General features: G+C 37.4%; 3 protein-coding genes and 1 pseudogene across 4 annotated transcripts; all 4 read left to right on the forward strand.

The window, feature by feature from the left end:
• Positions 1 to 3688: 3688 nt before the first annotated feature.
• Positions 3689 to 5159, forward strand: LOC111782184 (hydroxycinnamoyl-CoA:piscidic acid hydroxycinnamoyltransferase pseudogene; annotated as a pseudogene).
• A 184-nt stretch (positions 5160 to 5343) lies between these two features.
• Positions 5344 to 7152, forward strand: LOC147786593 (uncharacterized). The gene is made up of 2 exons (XM_087119846.1): positions 5344 to 6496; positions 6817 to 7152. The coding sequence occupies exons 1-2, from the start codon at positions 5404 to 5406 to the stop codon at positions 6849 to 6851; spliced, it is 1128 nt and encodes a 375-aa protein (XP_086975972.1). The 5' UTR covers positions 5344 to 5403; the 3' UTR covers positions 6852 to 7152.
• A 5777-nt stretch (positions 7153 to 12929) lies between these two features.
• Positions 12930 to 14422, forward strand: LOC147786594 (hydroxycinnamoyl-CoA:piscidic acid hydroxycinnamoyltransferase-like). The gene is made up of 2 exons (XM_087119804.1): positions 12930 to 13606; positions 13703 to 14422. The coding sequence occupies exons 1-2, from the start codon at positions 12944 to 12946 to the stop codon at positions 14420 to 14422; spliced, it is 1383 nt and encodes a 460-aa protein (XP_086975930.1). The 5' UTR covers positions 12930 to 12943.
• Positions 14423 to 19259: 4837 nt separating this feature from the next.
• On the forward strand, positions 19260 to 21542 carry LOC111781205 (hydroxycinnamoyl-CoA:piscidic acid hydroxycinnamoyltransferase-like). Of its 2 annotated transcripts, none has more exons than XM_087119904.1 (2): positions 19260 to 19968; positions 20651 to 21542. In XM_087119904.1, the coding sequence occupies exons 1-2, from the start codon at positions 19306 to 19308 to the stop codon at positions 21389 to 21391; spliced, it is 1404 nt and encodes a 467-aa protein (XP_086976030.1). In that variant the 5' UTR covers positions 19260 to 19305; the 3' UTR covers positions 21392 to 21542. The 2 variants fall into 2 exon arrangements, with proteins under 2 accessions (XP_086976030.1, XP_023517444.2); XM_023661676.2 differs by having other exon boundaries at positions 19261 to 19968; positions 20675 to 21542.
• Positions 21543 to 21786: the final 244 nt, after the last annotated feature.

Genomic DNA, 21786 nt, shown 5'->3' on the forward strand with positions numbered 1-21786 from the left:
TCTTTCATGCATACGTCGGGGCTGTATTTCAAACTAGCTCATCGTTTTGCATGTCAATCATAACGTTCCATGCTTCCAGGCATAACAACTTTCATCGTATACCTATCATACTATAGCATATCGTATCACAATATATTATAACATAAAAATGTCAGGATGGCCAAGTGGTCTAAGGCGAACTTAAAAAAATGCATTAGAGGTTTATGAAATTTCAATTTTTCATTTAATAAATTAGTGATGTATTCAAAAATTTACAAAGAGTGCGAAATTTTTTTGCCTATTATGCGCGTTTTAAGATCATGAGGCTGATGACGATATGTAACGGGTCAAAGTGGACAATACAACACTTTTATAAGAAATACTTTGTTTCCTTCTCCAACCGACGTAGTATCTCTCAATCCACCTCCTTGTGGGCCTAGTGTTCTCACTAGCACACCGCTCGATGCCTGACTCTGGTACCAACTATAACAGCTCATGGCCAACAAATATTGTCCGTTTTAGTTGTTACATGTCACCGTCAGCCTCACCAATATTTCGTTCAAGTTAATTTTATTCGAATGAGACTCAAATTTTGTAATTTTATTAGACCTAATAAACTCAAAATTACTATTTTTAAAAATTTATCAACAAAAAAAATATTAATGTTGGTTAAATTATATATGTTAATAAAAAAAAATTAGTTAGAGAATAAAAAATAAGGGTATACATTCAACCCGACAACTCGGACCAACCCAACCCGAACAATAAGGGTTGGGTTGGGTTCATAAATTATATATTTTTTTACGGATATAATTGGACCAAAAAATGAAAGCCCAACCTAGAGCGGATCAAGCCCTGGGCTAGCTAGATCAAGACTGCTCAACACTTGGGCTAGAAGGATGTTTTGAGGCCCAATTAGGCCCAGTGAGAGAGCATTGATGGGCTAAGGCCTAGGAAGTTGAGGCCCAACCCAATTTCACTCCAACCTGTTCCTTGGGATACTCTATGACCCGGTTCAATCCGGTTCGGTCTGATCCAAGGTCAAAACCTAGGTCAACTCTCATATAAATAATTAAATATATCTCGAAGATTCTATTCGACGCTAGTCGAAACAAAGGTATGGCTACAAACGTCATAACGTTTATGGGTTACAAATGTCAAATATTCTTAATCTTCATAATAATAGAGTTGAATCAGGTTGCAACCCTATTTTTTTTCCGGGTCTATATACAGAATATTTTTAAATACTTATTTATGTCTATTAATTTTTAAAATGAAATAAAATTATATTTTCTAGCCATAATTGTTTATTTTTTATTTTTGAAAAGTTGACGGATATTAATAATTTTGTTTAAAATTTAAACAAAATATTAATAATTTTTATCTAAAGTTAAGAAACGTTCGAAAATTCACCATTTTATTATCGAGGCAAGTGGGTCCGTTTGTCGCTCTCCTCATTGATTCACGTATGTGGCATACATGCTTCGTACGGCTATGGGCAGGAACATGCGTTTCTCTTTTATTATTCAAACGAATTCGCTAATACTCTTAACCTTTCGTCATAATTTAAAACTGAATGAGAAATTATGCTTATTTTAGGTTAAACCTTCCAGATGACTTTTGCTCGGGATTTGATTTTGTTGTCTTAAATTCATTTTAATAAAAATAAAAGATCTCGATATTTTAAATATTAATAAACGGCCACAATTCAAGCTTTGATTAGCGTTGAAAACTAAACCAAACTAGTATTTGTCACATTTATTAGCATGGGAAACGTCAAACTAATTATTAGGGTCGTTCAAAAATTTTGATGACTAAAAAACTTGATCAACTCAATCTATACCGTATGGATTGAATTATAAATTTATTTATATTGGACTGGGTTTAAATAAATGAAAGTTCTAGAAATTTTGTTGGTTTATGAATTTCTTTAGAACTAGGTTGTTTATTTAATTTACCGTAGTAATAATAGTAGTAGTAATAGTTGTAGCCGCCGTAGTAGTTGTAGTACTAACCCTAGCAGTAGCAGTAGTTGCAGTAGTAGTAGTCGTAGTAGTAGTAGCAGCAGTAGTAGTAATAACAGCAGTTGTTGTAGCAGTAGTAGCCGTAGTTGTAGTACTTGTAGTAACCAAAAGAAATATTCGAAGTAGTTGCAATAGTAGTAGTAGTTCTCCAAAACGACATCATACGTTCGAGAAAGGGTCATAAAATAATAGAAAAGAAATATTAGAAATAATTAAAAAGTAACCAAAGAAACATCTCGTCGTGACCTTCTCTTGAATTCTCAAAACTTATGTCGCTCCATCCCCGCAGGGGCAGAGAACTCATCGCTGTCTCGGCTGTGCTACCGGAGGTTCTGGGGAAGTCGGAATAGGAGAGCACTCATCTTGGAGTGGGCTTACTACTTCGATGCTTTCAGCAGTTATCCGCTCCGCACTTGGCTACCCAGTGTTTACCGTGGGCACGATAACTGGTACACCAGAGGTGTGTCCTTCCCGGTCCTCTCGTACTAGGGAAAGGTCCTCTCAATGCTCTAACGCCCACACCATAATTTTGCTCATTATTTTCATTTTCGTATCCGTAATAGTGCAAAAGAAGAAATCCTTATTCCAAGATGTTCAAGAATAGTGGCGTTGAGTTTCTCTCCCTTATGTCTTAGGATATACAAGTTTCTTGGTCTTTAGTTGCGATGTCGTCGTCAACTGTACAAAGGCGCCTTTCCTTTAACAGTAGCACATGACTTTAGTATTTTAAGAAATACTCATTAAGTGACCCCACTATTGGCGTGCCAGAATGCAAACACATCCAATCTTGATTTGAGACCTATCATTTAAAACCATAGTCTCTCAGGTGACCTCTAGTCCAGAGAAATTGGATGTGTAGTACTACCCCACATACGACCCACACGTGCGATGATGGGCCCACTAGGCGGGCTCGCACACCTCTTGTGCCTGCATGGTTAGACTAGTTGGTTGTAGGCGAATGTCAAGAGGTACAACAATCGTGGATCATCATCATCATAATCATTGTCTGGAAGTATGTACTCATCATAGAAGAGAAAGTATATTCCCTATACTTTTCATCTTAAATCATTCCTGCGATACAAGCACATACATCCTTCCCATATTATCCTAGGTAACATGCATGCATAAGTTTTCATACGTAAATCATTCATAACATTACTTACCGGTTGTATATCACAAAACTCTTCATTACCATAATGCAACATGACATGTCATACATGCATATCATCGTAACATGAGGTATCATCATACTATGTCATATCATCATACATCTCATGTCATAACACGCCCATGACCCCACAACATTACATTTGGCCTAGTAGTATATAAAAATTGTATCAACCATGAGATATATAAAAATTGTACTTGGAACGAAATTTCTAAAAATTTAAATTTTAATATTTACCATGTACTTTTTAACCATTAAAAAAATTACAAGATAGCTTGCAATTTAGAGTCGGGGCTCACGGATAACTCTCTCTTTATTCTGGGTAGCTCACCTTGTTCGGGGTCGGTCCCAGTGGGATCGGGGCTCACGGGTAACTCTCTCCTTATTCGGAGCGACTCTCCTTGTTCGAGATGGGTCCCAATGGGGTCGGGCTCACGGGTAAAGTAGACATTTCTACTTATATAAAGGTTAGCTTCCATAACTTCTCTCCAATCCAAGCTCTTGAAATCCAACGTCAATGGCATCTATAACCATTCATTCTTCCTCCACCATCGTCCCCAGCCACCGTACTCCCACCGGCACACTCTCCTTCTCCGACTGCGACCAATACAGGCCATGGACTCACGTCCCCACCGTCTACGTCTACAAATCCCCGGCAGCCAAGGTCGCCGACGTTGAGTCCTTAAAAACCTCCCTCAGCCAAATCCTCGTCCCTTACTACCCTCTCGCCGGGCGTCTCCACTGGATTGCTGGCGGCCGCCTCGAGCTTGATTGCTGCGCTGCTGGAGTCCTATTCGTTGAAGCTTCCTCCAACTCCAAGCTGGAAGATTACGGCGACTTTGCGCCGTCGGATGGTGTAAGAAAACTCGTTCCGGCCGTGGATTACAATTCTCCGATCGGAGAGATTCCGATGCTTCTATTTCAGGTGACGAGAATCAGCTATGGTGGGCTTGTCATTGGTGTAGCTAGTTGTCATACTGTTGTGGATGGAGCCTCTGGCATCTTGTTCATCAACTCATGGGCGAGCATGGCGCGCGGAGACAAGACGGTGGGCACTATTTTGCAGCCATTGCATGATCGGAAATTTCTGATGCCGGAGAACCCGCTTCGTCCGCCACGGTTCGATCACGTTGAATTTACTAAACCACCACCAGTTATCCTGGGTAGCTCTGACCCAGAGGTAAGTGGTCTGAGTCCACTGCTAATAGATATTATCCTCTTTAAGCTTCTCCTCAACGTTTTTAAAACGAGTCTGTGTTATTTCTATTCTTATCAGGAGGAGGGAAAGCAAGAAACCACATCGGCATTGCTCAAACTTACCAAAGAACAAATTGAAAAGCTGAAAAAGAGAGCAAATTCAAACTTAACCAATCAAACCATGGGGTCGCCGATGAATTACAACCACGACCATACTCCCGATTTGAGGCCATTATCGGACACATGTGGATTTGTGCATGCAAGGCCCGTGATACCGGCGAGAGCCGACAACCGACGGTGGTTCGTACCCCTATTGATGTAAGAAAACGGATGAAGCCACCCATCCCAGAAAACTTCTCAGGAAACTCATCTATCATCGTCCGAATGCCAGAATGTGTGTTCGGTGATATTATGACTCAACCATTGAACTATGCTGCAGGAAAGGTAAGAGAAGGAACATGGAAGATGAGGGCAAATACGCGCAATCAATGATAGACTATCTAGCAGGGCAAGAGGACCTTAGTTGGTTGAGAAAATCATCCCACTCTAATGTTCGAGCCAAAGCTTCGTTCTGGGGCAACCCAAATCTTTCAATAGTGAGTTGGATGTCCCTTCCATTTTATGAGGCGGATTTTGGTTGGGGACGACCGTGTTACTCTGGACCAGCAATGTTGCACATGGATGGGAAGGGATACATAATGTTGGGGCCAACAGATGATGGGTCGCTCGTAGTAGCGATACGGTTACAAACAAGGCATATTATTAAGAGGATATTTTGCGGTGATAATTAGTTAGAATATATCTCAGATATTTAGGGAGTTGTTAGTATAGATTTGATTAACGGTATATTTTATTTATTTACCAGATTTAGTTAGATATATATTTTTTCTATTTTTAGGTATGAGTTGATAGTTTGTATCCTATATAAACGTGGTAAACCTGAATGAAGATCATACTTTCGATCCTTCTATTTCTCATTCTTAACATGGTATCAGAGCACCGATCTTGGTGTTCTTAAATATCAAAATTTCCTTTATGGCGGAATCAGCCAAATCCAGCTTCAAAATTTCGGATGTTGATTTAACACATCCGTACTATATTCATCACTCTGATCAGCCAGGATATTCACTTGTTCCAATCAAATTAAATGGAGCAAATTATCAATCCTGGAGTAAATCAGTTATGCATGCTCTTATTGCCAAGAAGAAAATTGGCTTCATTGATGGCACAATTCAGGAACCGTCCCAAGATGCAAATTCAACCGAATTCGAACTCTGGAATCAGTGCAACAGTATGATAATATCTTGGTTAACTCATTCCGTTGAAGCAGATATCGCTAAAGGCATTATTCACGCCAAGACAGCTCATCAAGTGTGGGTTGATCTTCACGATCAATTCTCACAAAAGAATGCTCCAGCAATTTTTCAAATACAAAACTCGATAGCAACGATGTCACAAGGAACCATGACACTGTCAACATATTTCACCAAGCTCAAAGCACTCTGGGATGAACTGGAAGCGTACCGCACACCATTTACCTGTAATCAACGTCAAATACATATTGATCAACGCGAAGAAGACAAGTTGATGCAATTGCTCATGGGGCTCAATCAGTCTTATAAAACGGTGAGATCTAACATATTGATGATGTCTCCATTACCTAATGTGAGGCAAGCCTATTCATTACTTGTACAAGAAGAGATGCAGCGTCAGGTAACTTCCGAACCTACTGAGAAAATCTCGATTGCATCAGCAGTGCAAAAGAAAACAATATATTCAAAATTCGCCAAGGACAAATTGTGTGAACACTGCAATAAAAGTGGTCATACAATTAATGAGTGTCGAATTCTTAAGTTTCACTGTAAGTTTTGTGATAGAAGGGGCCATACAGAAGATCGGTGTCGACAGAAAAATAATTCTGGAAGGACAAGACAAGACAATCAACACAATAACCGTGGATATCGATCATCTGCAAATATGGCCGATGTTTCACAGTTGAATACAGAAGAACAGTCACCTAATTCCATTCCAAATTTTTCTTCTGAGCAATTACGACAGATAGCACAAGCCTTATCTGCAATCAATCATCACCCTTCTGGTAATTCTGACAATCACATCAATGTTGCAGGTTTGTTTCCCATATCTACATTATCTATTAACTCTGCGAGTTCTAATTCATGGATTCTTGATAGTGGAGCTACAGATCATATAGTATCAAAATCTTCTGTTATGACTGAACCAAAGGCTGCCATCATGTCTACAATAAATTTGCCTAATGGAGAGACAGCACGTGTGTCACATACTGGCAATATTTCCCTTAGCCCTAACCTTCAATTAAACAACGTTTTATGTGTGCCTTCATTCAATTTAAACCTAATGTCGATCAGCAAACTTACCAATAACTTGAAATGTTATGTCACCTTCTATCCTGATTCTTGTGTTATGCAGGACTTGGCTACGGGGAAGATGATTGGCTCGGGTAAACAATTTGGAGGTCTCTATCATATTTCTTCATCTCCAATCAAATCTTCAGCTCATCAAGTATCTCAGTCATCTGATTTGTGGCATTTACGCCTAGGTCATCCTTCCTTTTCTCGTTTTAAATTTCTAGCTGATCAATTGCATCTTAATAATGCGAGTTATTCTCATAATTGTAGTATCTGCCCGTTAGCAAAACAAACTAGGTTGTCTTTCCCAAGAAGTTCAATAACAACCCATTCTGCTTTTGATCTGATACATTGTGATGTTTGGGGACCACATAAAATTCCTACCCATTCTGGTTTGCGTTTTTTTCTCACTATTGTTGATGATTTTACTCGATGTACTTGGGTTTTTTTAATGCAACATAAGTCAGAAGTACATCATTTGTTAATGAACTTTGTTAAATTCGTTCAAACTCAATTTCATACTACTATCAAGATAGTTCGATCAGACAATGGGACTGAGTTCCTATCTTTGCAACCATTCTTTACTTCTTGTGGTATTGAATTTCAGCGCACTTGTGTCTATACTCCACAACAAAATGGAGTCGTAGAACGCAAGCATCGCCATATCCTAAATGTAGCTAGGTCTCTTCTTTTTCAGTCACAGGTTCCACTTAATTTTTGGGGAGAGTGCATTTTAACGGCTGTTTATCTTATAAATAGAACGCCATCACCATTATTATCTAACAAGACACCCTTTGAAGCACTCTACAAACGACCACCTACATTTCATCATCTTAAAGTTTTTGGTTGTAAATGTTATGCAACTATAGTACATCCTAAGCAAAAATTTGAACCTAGGGCAACTCCTTGTGTTTTCGTAGGATATCCTTGTGGTCATAAAGGTTACAAGTTGTATGACATGCAATCTCACAAATTCTTTATCAGCCGTGATGTCAAATTTTGTGAAGATGATTTTCCTTTTTCATCAGCTTCACAAACTTCGACATTAGTTCCTTCGACTCCTATTGTACCACTTCATGATCCATCCTACTCAAACATCCATCCTCCACCTTCTATTCCTTCACCTCCTCCACCTTCTCCAGATTCGCCCACTAATTCCAATCCTATCCCACCTGATACATCAGCTCCACTTCGACGTTCTACTCGTACTAAACAGCCTCCAGCTTGGCATAAGGATTATGAGATGTCTTCTGGAGCCAATCATTTAACCTCTAGCTCAAGTCCCGGCACTAGCACCAGGTATCCCCTTCATCATTACCTTTCATTCTCTCGTTTTTCTCCTACTCAACGTGCTTTTCTAGCTCTTATTACATCCCAAACAGAACCTAAAACCTATGACGAGGCAGTTGGCGACCCGTTATGGCAACAGGCTATGAATGATGAAATTGCAGCTTTGGAACGTAATCATACATGGTCTCTCGTTCCTCTACCACTTGGTCATAAAGCTATTGGTTGTCGTTGGGTGTACAAAATTAAATACAACTCTGATAGTTCTGTTGAACGTTATAAAGCTCGACTGGTAGTAAAGGGATACACTCAGGTTGAAGGTATTGATTACACAGAAACATTTTCCCCTACAGCAAAACTTACTACACTTCGTTGCTTACTCACTGTTGCTGCTGCTCGAAAATGGTTCACCCATCAGTTGGATGTTCAAAATGCCTTTCTCCATGGTAATCTAGACGAGGAAGTTTATATGTCTTTACCACCAGGTCTTCGCCGACAGGGGGAGAATACAGTATGTCGGCTCCATAAATCTCTTTATGGATTAAAACAGGCTTCTCGCAATTGGTTCTCCATATTTTCTACAACTATACAAAATGCAGGCTACACTCAGTCCAAAGCAGATTACTCTTTGTTTACTAAGAATAAAGGTACTTCTTTCACTGCAGTTCTAATCTATGTTGATGATATTCTGTTGACAGGCAATGATCTCGAAGAAATTCAATATCTCAAGACTAGTTTACTCCAGAAATTTCTTATCAAAGATTTAGGAAATTTGAAATATTTTCTAGGCATTGAATTTTCTCGATCTAGAAAAGGGATTTTTATGTCTCAAAGGAAGTATGCTCTAGACATACTTCAAGACACAGGTCTTACAGGAGCACGTCCAGACAAATTTCCTATGGAGCAAAATCTGAAACTTTCTTTAACTGAAGGAGAGAAGTTGAATGATCCAAGTAAATACAGACGGTTGATTGGCAGATTAATATATTTGACCGTCACTAGGCCTGACATAGCTTATTCAGTTCGTATGCTTAGCCAATTTATGCATGAACCAAGAAAACCACATTGTGAGGCAGCTCTTCGAGTTCTGAGGTACATCAAAGGCACTCCTGGTCAAGGACTTCTACTGCCATCTGAAAACAATTTAAGATTACAGGCATATTGCGATTCTGACTGGGGTGGTTGTCGAACTTCCAGACGATCTATTTCTGGGTTCTGCATTTTCCTCAGAAATTCAATTATTTCTTGGAAGTCTAAAAAGCAGACTAATGTGTCCAGATCATCAGCAGAAGCCGAGTATCGAGCTATGGCAAATACTTGTTTAGAGTTAACTTGGTTAAGATACATTCTTCAAGACTTGAATGTTCCACTGTCCGAACCAGCATTATTATATTGTGATAATGAAGCAGCATTACATATAGCAGCCAATCCAGTTTTTCATGAACGTACGAAACACATTGAAATAGATTGTCATATAGTTCGAGAAAAGTTACAAGCTGGAATCATCAAACCGTGTTATGTTTCGACCAAAATGCAATTGGCAGATGTTTTTACTAAAGCTTTGGGAAGACAGCAATTTGACTTTTTGAAGGACAAGTTGGGTGTGATCGACATACACTCTCCAACTTGAGGGGGAGTATTAAGAGGATATTTTGCGGTGATAATTAGTTAGAATATATCTCAGATATTTAGGGAGTTGTTAGTATAGATTTGATTAACGGTATATTTTATTTATTTACCAGATTTAGTTAGATATATATTTTTTTTATTTTTAGGTATGAGTTGATAGTTTGTATCCTATATAAACGTGGTAAACCTGAATGAAGATCATACTTTCGATCCCAATTCTATTTCTATTTCTCATTCTTAACACATATAAATAATTTCAAAAAGTATTTCTACGAAGACATATAAAGATTCGAGTAACACTGAAGTCGTGAGTGGAGTAACACTGTTGTCACCATAGTTTGCTATAGAACATCTTGCATGTTCTTCATGATTGTCACCATGTTTGCTATATACTCAAGCTATGTTCTTCTTTCCATGGGCGTATATCACGATATTGTTTTAAAAGTGTTTAATAACTTTTTGTAAGGCAACACGAGATTTTTAATAAAAATAATATACATATGTAGAGTTGTCTTATTTATGTATAACATGATGCTACGATGGTCGCTACTCCTTTCGGGTGTCCGACAACAAAACCAGAGAATGCTAGTCCAACTAGAAAAGGGGTGCAGAAGGTGTGCGAACCGACTGGTGGGTCCATATTCACACGTATGGGTCGTGTATAGAATAATAAATACACATCCAATGACTCGGTTATGATAGGTCTCATTCATGTTGTATATATTTGCATTTTCAAAGTAGCGAGTCACTTGAATATTTGTTAAAATACTCAAACCATGTGCTACTTCTATATTTCAGATAGAGGCAAGACACTCTTACACGGTTGACGACGACATAACAAATAAAGAACATGACACATGCATAGAATAGATGCATTTAAATTTATTTAATATTTTATTTTTTATTTGATATTTCTTTTATATTATTTTAAAGATTTTTTTTTTTGAACATGTAAATCCAGACGTTATTTTATGAAGATGATATAAACGATCATTTCCATAAATAAGTTACGTTATATATACGACGGTGACTTTAGGTTTATAGAATCTAGGGTTATTTCCGACATTATCAAAATCATTAACCGAAAGTAAGGAGAGTTTGTCTAGAACAAGTGTGTTAATGGTGGAAAGTAATGAGAAAAGCAATAACCAAATTCATATAAATAAATAAATAATCTATATATATATATATAAATTTGAGTTCGATGGTACAACTACTGTATGTTCTAGCCCATTACATATTGTCATCAGTCTCACAACTTTACAATTGTGTCTTCCAAAATGGAATCTGATAAGTGAGATTTCGAGTAAGTGTTTATATAATCCTCTTCTGTCAGAAGAAATGATTCATCGAAATAATGAGTCACCATCGATATCGACACATCTGAGATCGCCAAATGTTCGAGAGTTCTGCTATTCAATCATTTTCCTTCTTCTTGTTGCTGTATATCTCGTTCATACACATCTTCTCTTTGTTTCTCGAGCCTATAGTGAGTTACAGACAGAGTAAGTCGAAAGATTCTATTCTCAAACAAACAGACAGAGTAAGCCTATAGTGAGTTACAGACAGATTCTATTCTCGAGCCTATATCGACACATTTGAGGTGAACTCTCATATAAATAATTAAATATATCTCAAAGATTCTATTCGACGCTAGTCGAAACAAAGGTAGGACTACAAATATTGACATTTGTAAGTCATAATGCATCACTGTAATCGAGTTACAAACGTCAAATATTCTTAATTTTCGTAATAATCTTAAAAGTAGGGTTGAATCAGGTTGTAACCTGTTTTTGGATTGTTCTAGTTTAATGCAAACCATCTTAGGATGTGTTGTATAAGTTGCCACGATGCTTTAGTTTGGCTTCTTTCACACCAATCGCAGACACAACCTACCCACCTTTTATCCACCACTTATATTATTATTATTATTAATTCATTATCTTTATCTCTTTTTCAATTATTACGCAACATTTAATGACCCGACATTTTATTATATTTTTGCGATATAATTCATTGTCCTCAAGTTCTTTTAGCATGTTTTGTCCTCACGTACGTGTATCTTAAAGAAAAAAATTTATCAACGAAGTTTCAATTACTTAAACTTTTCTTAATCATCTCGTCCACGAGATCACTCTTGTTTAGATGTGATCTCAGTTCATTCATATATTTTTCGGGTATTCAAACGTGACATGCTTACCAAGCCACGTCTTACTGGAAAAGGTACTACCGTAATACCATTTGTAATGACCCATGTCGAGTTAGAATGTAACCGTAAAGGTTAGTTTTACCTTTTGCTTTTAACTCAACAGATCCGCTCCAACCATTAATCTCAATAGTAAATAATATGCATTTTATTTATGGGTGGAGTCTTATTAAAGGTAAAAGATTTTTTTGTTATCGACTTAGAATTAATTCATTACATCGGAACCATTATTACAAAATTTACTATTTATTTTGTCCGATAGATGAATCCTTATATGGTATAATTGAGAACAGTAGAATTATTCAAAATTTAGAATAATTTAAATGCTAGTGATCCCGAAGCTTCTCTATTCCCATTCCGGCCACCCATTTTATTCTTCAAAATTTTTCATTTTTTTTTTTGAGGATTGAATTCTCCCAATAATTTTTTACCTAGAGTATTAATTATTCATTTTTTAATATAATCTTTATTAAAAAATTTGTAAAAAAATGATAGTAAATCAATATATTTAATAACAAACCTAACATAATTTTTAAAAATTCAAAATTTAATATTAAAAAAAAAATCTTAAAAACAAAATATATAACATAAGTTTCTAATTTAAATAATTTTTAAAAATTTAAAATTTAATATTAAAATATAATCTTTAAAAAAAATCTATAACATAATATCTAATTTAAATAATTTAAATATTATAATTACAGTCTCAAAAATTAATTATATATATATATATGAATTGAAAATATATTTATAATGAATAATTATAGATCGATGAACTTCTTTTATATAAAATTGTATTATATGATTATGAATCGCAGATAAATATTTTTTTTTTTAAAGTAATTTTTCTTTAATAATCGGACAATTCAACTCAATTCAATGGCACCTGTTAGTTGAATTGGGTTAGGTTACTCAATCCAACTGAATTCATGTACACTCTTAATGTAACGAGAACGACATATACACACGTTAATGGATAATCTACTTAATGTGTGGACATCTTTACTTATGTAAAGGGTAGCTTACAAAACATCTCTCCAATCCAAGCTATTGAAAACCGACGTGAATGGCGTCTATAACCATCCATTCCTCCTCCACCGTCGTCCCCAGCCACCCTACTCCCACCGGCGCGTTCTCCTTCTCCGAGTGCGACCAATACAGGCCATGGACTCACGTCCCCACCGTCTACGTCTACAAATCCCCGGCAGCCAAGGTCGCCAACGTTGAGTCCTTAAAAACCTCCCTCAGCCAAATCCTCGTCCCTTACTACCCTCTCGCCGGGCGTCTCCACTGGATTGCTGGCGGCCGCCTCGAGCTTGATTGCTGCGCTGCTGGAGTCCTATTCGTCGAAGCTTCCTCCAACGCCAAGCTGGAAGATTACGGCGACTTTGCGCCGTCGGATGGTGTAAGAAAACTCGTTCCGGCCGTGGATTACAATTCTCCGATCGGAGAGATTCCGATGCTTCTATTTCAGGTGACGAGATTCAGCTGCGGTGGGCTTGTCATTGGTGTAGCTAGTTGTCATACTGTTGTGGATGGAGCCTCTGGCATCTTGTTCATCAACTCATGGGCGAGCATGGCGCGCGGAGACAAGACGGTGGACACTATTTTGCAGCCATTGCATGATCGGAAATTTCTGATGCCGGAGAACCCGCTTCGTCTGCCACGGTTCGATCACGTTGAATTTACTAAACCACCACCAGTTATCCTGGGTAGCTCCGACCCAGAGGTAAGTGGTCTGAGTCCACTGCTAATAGATATTGTCCTCTTTAAGCTTCTCCTCAACGTTTTTAAAACGAGTCTGTGTTATTTCTATTCTTATCAGGAGGAGGGAAAGCAAGAAACCACATCGGCATTGCTCAAACTTACCAAAGAACAAATTGAAAAGCTGAAAAAGAGAGCAAATTCAAACTTAACCAATCAAACCATGGGGGTCGCCGATGAATTACAACCACGACCATACACCCGATTTGAGGCCATTATCGGACACATGTGGATTTGTGCATGCAAGGCCCGTGATACCGGCGAGAGCCGACAACCGACGGTGGTTCGTACCCCTATTGATGTAAGAAAACGGATGAAGCCACCCATCCCAGAAAACTTCTCAGGAAACTCATCTATCATCGTCCGAATGCCAGAATGTGTGTTCGGCGATATTATGACTCAACCATTGAGCTATGCTGCAGGAAAGGTAAGAGAAGGAACATGGAAGATGACGGGCGAATACGCGCAATCAATGATAGACTATCTAGCAGGGCAAGAGGACCTTAGCTGGTTGAGAAAATCATCCCACTCTAATGTTCGAGCCAAAGCTTCGTTCTGGGGCAACCCAAATCTTTCAATAGTGAGTTGGATGTCGCTTCCGTTTTATGAGGCGGATTTTGGCTGGGGACGACCGTGTTACTCTGGACCAGCAATGTTGCACATGGATGGGAAGGGATACATAATGTTGGGGCCAACAGATGATGGGTCGCTCGTAGTAGCGATACGGTTACAAACAAGGCATATGAATAATTTCAAAAAGTATTTCTACGAAGACATATAAAGATTCGAGTAACACTGAAGTCGTGAGTGGAGTAACACTGTTGTCACCATAGTTTGCTATAGAACATCTTGCATGTTCTTCATGATTGTCACCATGTTTGCTATATACTCAAGCTATGTTCTTCTTTCCATGGGCGTATATCACGATATTGTTTTAAAAGTGTTTAATAACTTCTTGTAAGGCAACACGAGATTTTTAATAAAAATAATATACATATGTAGAGTTGTCTTATTTATGTATAACATGATGCTACGATGGTCGCTACTCCTTTCGGTTGTCCGACAACAAAACCAGAGAATGCTAGTCCAACTAGAAAAGAGGTGCAGAAGGTGTGCGAACCGACTGGTAGGTCCATATTCACACGTTATGGGTCGTGTATAGAATAATAAATACACATCCAATGACTCGGTTATGATAGGTCTCATTCATGTTGTATATATTTGCATTTTCAAACCCCAATAGCGAGTCACTTGAATATTTGTTAAAATACTCAAACCATGTGCTACTCCTATATTTCAGATAGAGGCAAGACACTCTTACACGGTTGACGACGACATAACAAATAAAGAACATAACACATGCATAGAATATATGCATTTAAATTTATTTAATATTTTATTTTTTATTTGATATTTCTTTTATATTATTTTAAAGATTTTTTTTTGAACATGTAAATCCAGACGTTATTTTATGAAGATGATATAAACGATCATTTCCATAAATAAGTTACGTTATATATACGACGGTGACTTTAGGTTTATAGAATCTAGGGTTATTTCCGACATTATCAAAATCATTAACCGAAAGTAAGGAGAGTTTGTCTCGAACAAGTGTGTTAATCGTGGAAAGTAATGAGAAAAGCAATCACCAAATTCATATAAATAAATAAATAATCTATATATATATATATATATATATATATATATATATATATATATATATATATATATATATATATATATATATATATATATATATATATATATATATATATATATATATATATATATATATAATTTGAGTTCGATGGTACAACTACTGTATGTTCTAGCCCATTACATATTGTCATCAGTCTCATAACTTTACAATTGTGTCTTCCAAAATGGAATCTGATAAGTGAGATTTCGAGTAAGTGTTTATATAATCCTCTTCTGTCAGAAGAAATGATTCATCGAAATAATGAGTCACCATCGATATCGACACATCTGAGATCGCCAAATGTTCGGGAGTTCCGCTATTCAATCCTTTTCCTTCTTCTTGTTGCTGTATATCTCGTTCATACACATCTTCTCTTTGTTTCTCGAGCCTATAGTGAGTTACAGACAGAGTAAGTCGAAAGATTCTATTCTCAAACAAACAGACAGAGTAAGCCTATAGTGAGTTACAGATAGATTCTATTCTCGAGCCTATATCGACACATTTGAGGTGAACTCTCATATAAATAATTAAATATATCTCAAAGATTCTATTCGACGCTAGTCGAAACAAAGGTAGGACTACAAACATTGACATTTGTAAGTCATAATGCATCACTGTAATCGGGTTACAAACGTCAAATATTCTTAATCTTCGTAATAATCTTAAAAGTAGGGTTGAATCAGGTTGTAACCTGTTTTTGGATTGTTCTAGTTGGCCCGACCAAAAAAATGTCTGAATAGTTTTTGTTGTCATTTTAATCAAAATAAATGAATCAACACTCGGTGGTCCCAACATTTTTAATAAAGAATTAAAAATGGCCACGTTCGAGCTTTAATCAACATTCAAAACTAAACCAAACTAGTATTTTCACCTTTATTAGCATTGGAAATGTCAGCTAATTATGAGAGAAGTTCAAAAAATTGGATAACTCGAAAAAATGTGATGACCCCACGTCGGTTGGTGGGTGAGATAACAAAATATTTCTTGTCAAAATGTTGAAAACTCTCATTAACAGACGCGTTTTAAAATCGTGAGGCTGACGGTGATACTTAACAGGCTGAAACGGACAATATCTGCTAGTAGTAGACTTAGGTTATTATAAACGGCATCAGAGTCAAGTGCGGTGTGCCAGCGAGGATGCTGAGCTCCAAGGGAGTGGATTGTGAGATCCCACATCAATTGGGGAGAGAAACGAACGAAACATTTGTTATAAGGGTGTGGGATCTATGTTGGTTGGAGAGGGCTGGAAACCTTACCCTAACGAACGTGTTTTAAAACTATGAAGTTGACGGTGGGCTGGAAAACGTATGTTGGTTGACTTACGGATTCTTTACAATTACATTCGGTTGAATTGAACTATTTCGAATTTTTACTTACAAATACAATTATGTGAGAAAAAAAAAATTTAAATACAGAAAAAAATAATAAAAAATAATTTATTTTATCTCAATTCTTCCGTTGAGCTAAACCCTAAACCCTAAACTCAAAATAAAGTACTTTTTCAAAACTCAGCCTTTCAATGATATTTATAGTATGAGTAAGAGTAAGGGTGTGCTAGTTGTCACAACCCTGCTATGAAGAGAGTAGATTGTGACCCTTATGTCGAGACAAGCGAAACAACGACCCTCAGGAGGCGCCCTTCGACCGCACGATTGGCCAATATATAAGAATATCATGATGCGACCGAGGAGGATGGTGCATCATCCAACACACCACACAAAGTGAATATTGAAGATAAAACGAGGAATAAGCAAGACAAAGGTAATAAGTAGACTTGGGTGTCATAGATAGGTTTGTTAAAGAGTCGAGTAGAGCCCTCGGTCTTATTCTTGAAAATTGAGGTTCTGAAAGTAAATTGGACATACGGTTCTGGAGTCAAGTTCGTACATATGAAATATGAAAGTTTGAAAATTTTGGTTTCAATTAGACGCTCCATGACACTGTGTTTCTATTTGCCAAAACTATGTCTACACCCGCCAGATTGAAAATGCCTCAAAATTTACCTTGGGGTGGGCATCGTGTAAGCTCTCCACCACTCTTGGGTCATGTAGCCTAAGCGAGCTACTCTGTGGCACATACATGTATCACAATGAGGGTGAGCATTGCGAGACGAGTGTCTTAAGCGACTTCCTTTCAAATGGGTTTTCAAGAACAGTACTGGGTGGCACTGGTGCTCTAGTATTATGCCCCAACAGCCATATGTCGGAGGTTGGATCATACACAATTATCTAGAATGGAGTCCGTAAATGATATACATGGACACAAGAGGGTCCAATGTCTCAATAGAACCCGAATGGATGAATGTTTGAGATATCTCAATATTACGAACAACATATGAACCTGTTCTCGATGGCATAACCGAGTGAGTTGCGATGGTCGACGACACCCCATGAATGAAGATGACATCAAGACATATGGGTCATGTTAATTGACAACCAAGATGACATGATGAGGTGCGACATTGTATAGAGAGACATTGGCTACAAGTAGAGGCAAGGTCAAGACCAAATGATTTGGCCTAGTGTCGAGGCAAATAGGTTGTGTCGCAGATGATTGAACATGCACATGCAGGCAGTGACGTGTTGCCAAACAAACTTTGATTCCCCACAAGTGATGTTCGATTGACGAAGACAAATCTTGTTTGAGGTTCGACGAAGCCACAAAGTCAGATATTTTTATTATAAATATATTTGGTAGAATTAATTCACCGACATCATTTATACTTACAAATTTAATGCAAACCATCTTAGTATGTGTTGTATAAGTTGCCACGATGCTTTAGTTTGGCTTCTTTCACACCAATCGCAGACACAACCTACCCACCTTTTATCCACCACTTATATTATTATTATTATTAATTCATTATCTTTATCTCTTTTTCAATTATTACGCAACATTTAATGACCCGACATTTTATTATATTTTTTGCGATATAATCACGTTACTGACTTCTCGTTTTAAAAAGTAAAGATTATCATCAAGTTCTTTTAGCATGTTTTGTCCTCATGTACTCATGTACGTGTATCTTAAAAAAAAAAAAAATTATCAACGAAGTTTCAATTACTTAAACTTTTCTTAATCATCTCGTCCACGAGATCACTCTTGTTTAGATGTGATCTCAGTTCATTCATATATTTTTCGGGTATTCAAACGTGACATGCTTACCAAGCTATGTCTTACTGGAAAAGGTACTACCGTAATACCATTTGTAATGACCCATGTCGAGTTAGAATGTAACCGTAAAGGTTAGTTTTACCTTTTGCTTTTAACTCAACAGATCCGCTCGAACCATTAATCCCAATAGTAAATAATATGCATTTTATTTATGGGTGGAGTCTTATTCCGGCCACCCATTTTATTCTTCAAAATTTTTCATTTTTTTTTTTGAGGATTGAATTCTCCCGATAATTTTTACCTAGAGTATTAATTATTCATTTTTTAATATAATCTTTATTAAAAAATTTGTAAAAAAAATGATAGTAAATCAATATATTTAATAACAAACCTAACATAATTTTTAAAAATTCAAAATTTAATATTAAAAAAAAAATCTTAAAAACAAAATATATAACATAAGTTTCTAATTTAAATAATTTTAAAAAATTTAAAATTTAATATTAAAATATAATCTTTAAAAAAAATCTATAACATAATATCTAATTTAAATAATTTAAATATTATAATTACAGTCTCAAAAATTAATTATATATATATATAGATAAATATATTTTTTTTAGATGTAATTTTTCTTTAATAATCGGACAATTCAACTCAATTCAAGGCACCTGGTAGTTGAATTGGGTTAGGTTACTCAATCCAACTGAATTCATGTACACTTTTAATGTAACGAGAACGACATATACACACGTTAATGGATAATCTACTCAATGTGTGGACATCTTTACTTATATAAAGGGTAGCTTACAAAACATCTCTCCAATCCAAGCTATTGAAAACCGACGTGAATGGCGTCTATAACCATCCATTCCTCCTCCACCGTCGTCCCCAGCCACCCTACTCCCACCGGCGCGTTCTCCTTCTCCGAGTGCGACCAATACAGGGCATGGACTCACCTCCCCAGCATCTACGTCTACAAATCCCCGGCAGCCGAGGTCGTCGCCGTCGAGTCCTTAAAAACCTCCCTCAGCCAAATCCTCGTCCCTTATTACCCTCTCGCCGGGCGTCTCCACTGGCTCCCTGGCGGCCGCCTCGAGCTCGATTGCTGCGCTGCTGGAACCCTATTCGTTGAAGCTTCCACTGATGCCAAGCTGGAAGATTACGGCGACTTTGCGCCGTCGGATTCTGTAAGAGAACTCGTCCCGTCCGTGGATTACAATTCTCCGATCGAAGAGCTGCCGCTGCTTCTATTTCAGGTGACGAGATTCAGCTGCGGTGGGGTTGTAATTGGTGTAGCTAATTGTCATACGGTGGTGGATGGCGCCTCCGCCATCACGTTCATTAACTCGTGGGCGAGCATGGCGCGTGGAGAGAAGACGGTGGAGACTATTTTGCAGCCGTTGCATGATCGGAAATTTCTGATGCCGGAGAAGCCGCTTCGTCCGCCGCGGTTCGACCATGTTGAATTTACTAAACCACCCCCAGTTATCCTTGGCACCTCCAACCCTGAGGTAAGGTTTTTTAGTCAATGGATTATGACCACACGGTTTTTACCATTTTAGTTAAATTCACGGTTTAGTAAATAATATTTAACATAATTTTTAAAAGCTTAAAATTTAATATTATAGTATAATAGATTATGCTTAAAAAATACATATTAATGAATTAAGTATATAAAGAAAGAAATATATATAGTTTCTTATTTTAATATATATATATATATATATAGGTCAAGGACTGAGAGTATGATTTTCGTCTCCGGCTCTGTTTTGTTAATGGAGAGAGATTTCTTTTCGCTCCTTACCCAAACGAAGTTTTCTCACCTCGTTTAGGTGGGTCCTCGTGAAGCCTTGATTCTATGGGTTTAACGAACATATGAGATCTCACATGGGTATTTTTTTATAAGGGTCTGGAAACCTCTCTGTAATATATACGTTTTAAAACTGTTATGGGGAGTGCGTCAAATCAGACAATATTTGCTATGTTACAAAACATGTGTACTGTGGTCTCTTTCCATTATCTCTTTCCATTATTGTAGGAGGTTAATTTCTATTTAGTCTTCAAATTTGAAAAATAATTAGTTTTTCAATTTATTTGTGAAATCAAGTAAAATTTATATACCCAATGAATGTTCTATTCGACTAAACTCGAACCATTTAGAATCATTGAGCAAACTCCACGAAATTGACAAAGTTTTATTACTATTCTCAATCGAAGGAGGCAAAGCAAGAAACCACATCGGCATTGCTCAAACTTACTAAAGAACAAATTGAAAAGCTGAAAAAGAGAGCAAACTCAAACGTAACCAATCAAACCATGGGCGTGGGCGATGAAGTACAACCACGACCATACTCTCGATTTGAGGCTATTACCGGACACATGTGGGTTTGTGCATGCAAGGCTCGCAATACCGGCGAGAGTCGACAGCCGACGATAGTTCGTACCCCTATTGACGTTAGAAGACGAATGAAGCCACCCATCCCAGAAAACTTCTCAGGAAACTCATCTTTCGTCGTCTTAACACCAGAATGCGAGTTCGGCGAATTGATGTCTCAACCATTGAGCTATGCTGCAGGAAAGGTAAGAGAAGGAACATGGAAGATGACAGGCGAATACGCGCAATCAGTGGTAGACTATCTAGCAGGGCAAGACGACATTAACTGGTTGAGAACAGCATTCCACTCCAAGGTTCCAGTCCAAGCTTCGTTTTGGGGTAACCCTAATCTTTCAATAGGGAGTTGGATGTCGTTGCCGTTTTATGAGGCAGATTTTGGCTGGGGACGACCGAGTTACTTCGGGCCAGCAACGTTGAACATCGACGGAAAGTCGTACATAATGGTGGGGCCATCAGATGATGGGTCGCTCATAGTAGCGATACGGTTGCAAACAAGACATATGGATGATTTCAAGAAGTATTTCTACGAAGATATATAAAAGTTCGAGTAACACTGAAATCGTTAGTGTTGAGTAATCTCTATGTTTCCGTTTTTTCTTGCATGTTCTTCATGGTTGTCCCCATAGTTTGTTCTAAAGCCAAACTATGTTCTTTTTTCTACGTAATATTTTGTTCGATTTTGGTTTGTCATGTTGATGATATTTAATCTTTCATTTCGGTTTGCCATATGCATTATATTTGACCCGTTGTATATGGATTGGAGCGTTGAAAGGAAGGAGATGATAAGGGAACTCGGAAGCCGTGAAGAACAAATGGTCGGGGTTACTAAAACCACCGCACCTAAATGATGGGGAACATTCACTATTTATAATCATTTACCAAATCAAATAGATTACAAATGAAATGGAAAGAACAATAAATAGATACACGATAT

The sequence above is a fragment of the Cucurbita pepo genome, chromosome 19 (genome assembly GCF_057944985.1).
Source record: "Cucurbita pepo subsp. pepo isolate OVF chromosome 19, ASM5794498v1, whole genome shotgun sequence".
In the NCBI taxonomy this organism is placed as follows: domain Eukaryota; kingdom Viridiplantae; phylum Streptophyta; class Magnoliopsida; order Cucurbitales; family Cucurbitaceae; genus Cucurbita; species Cucurbita pepo.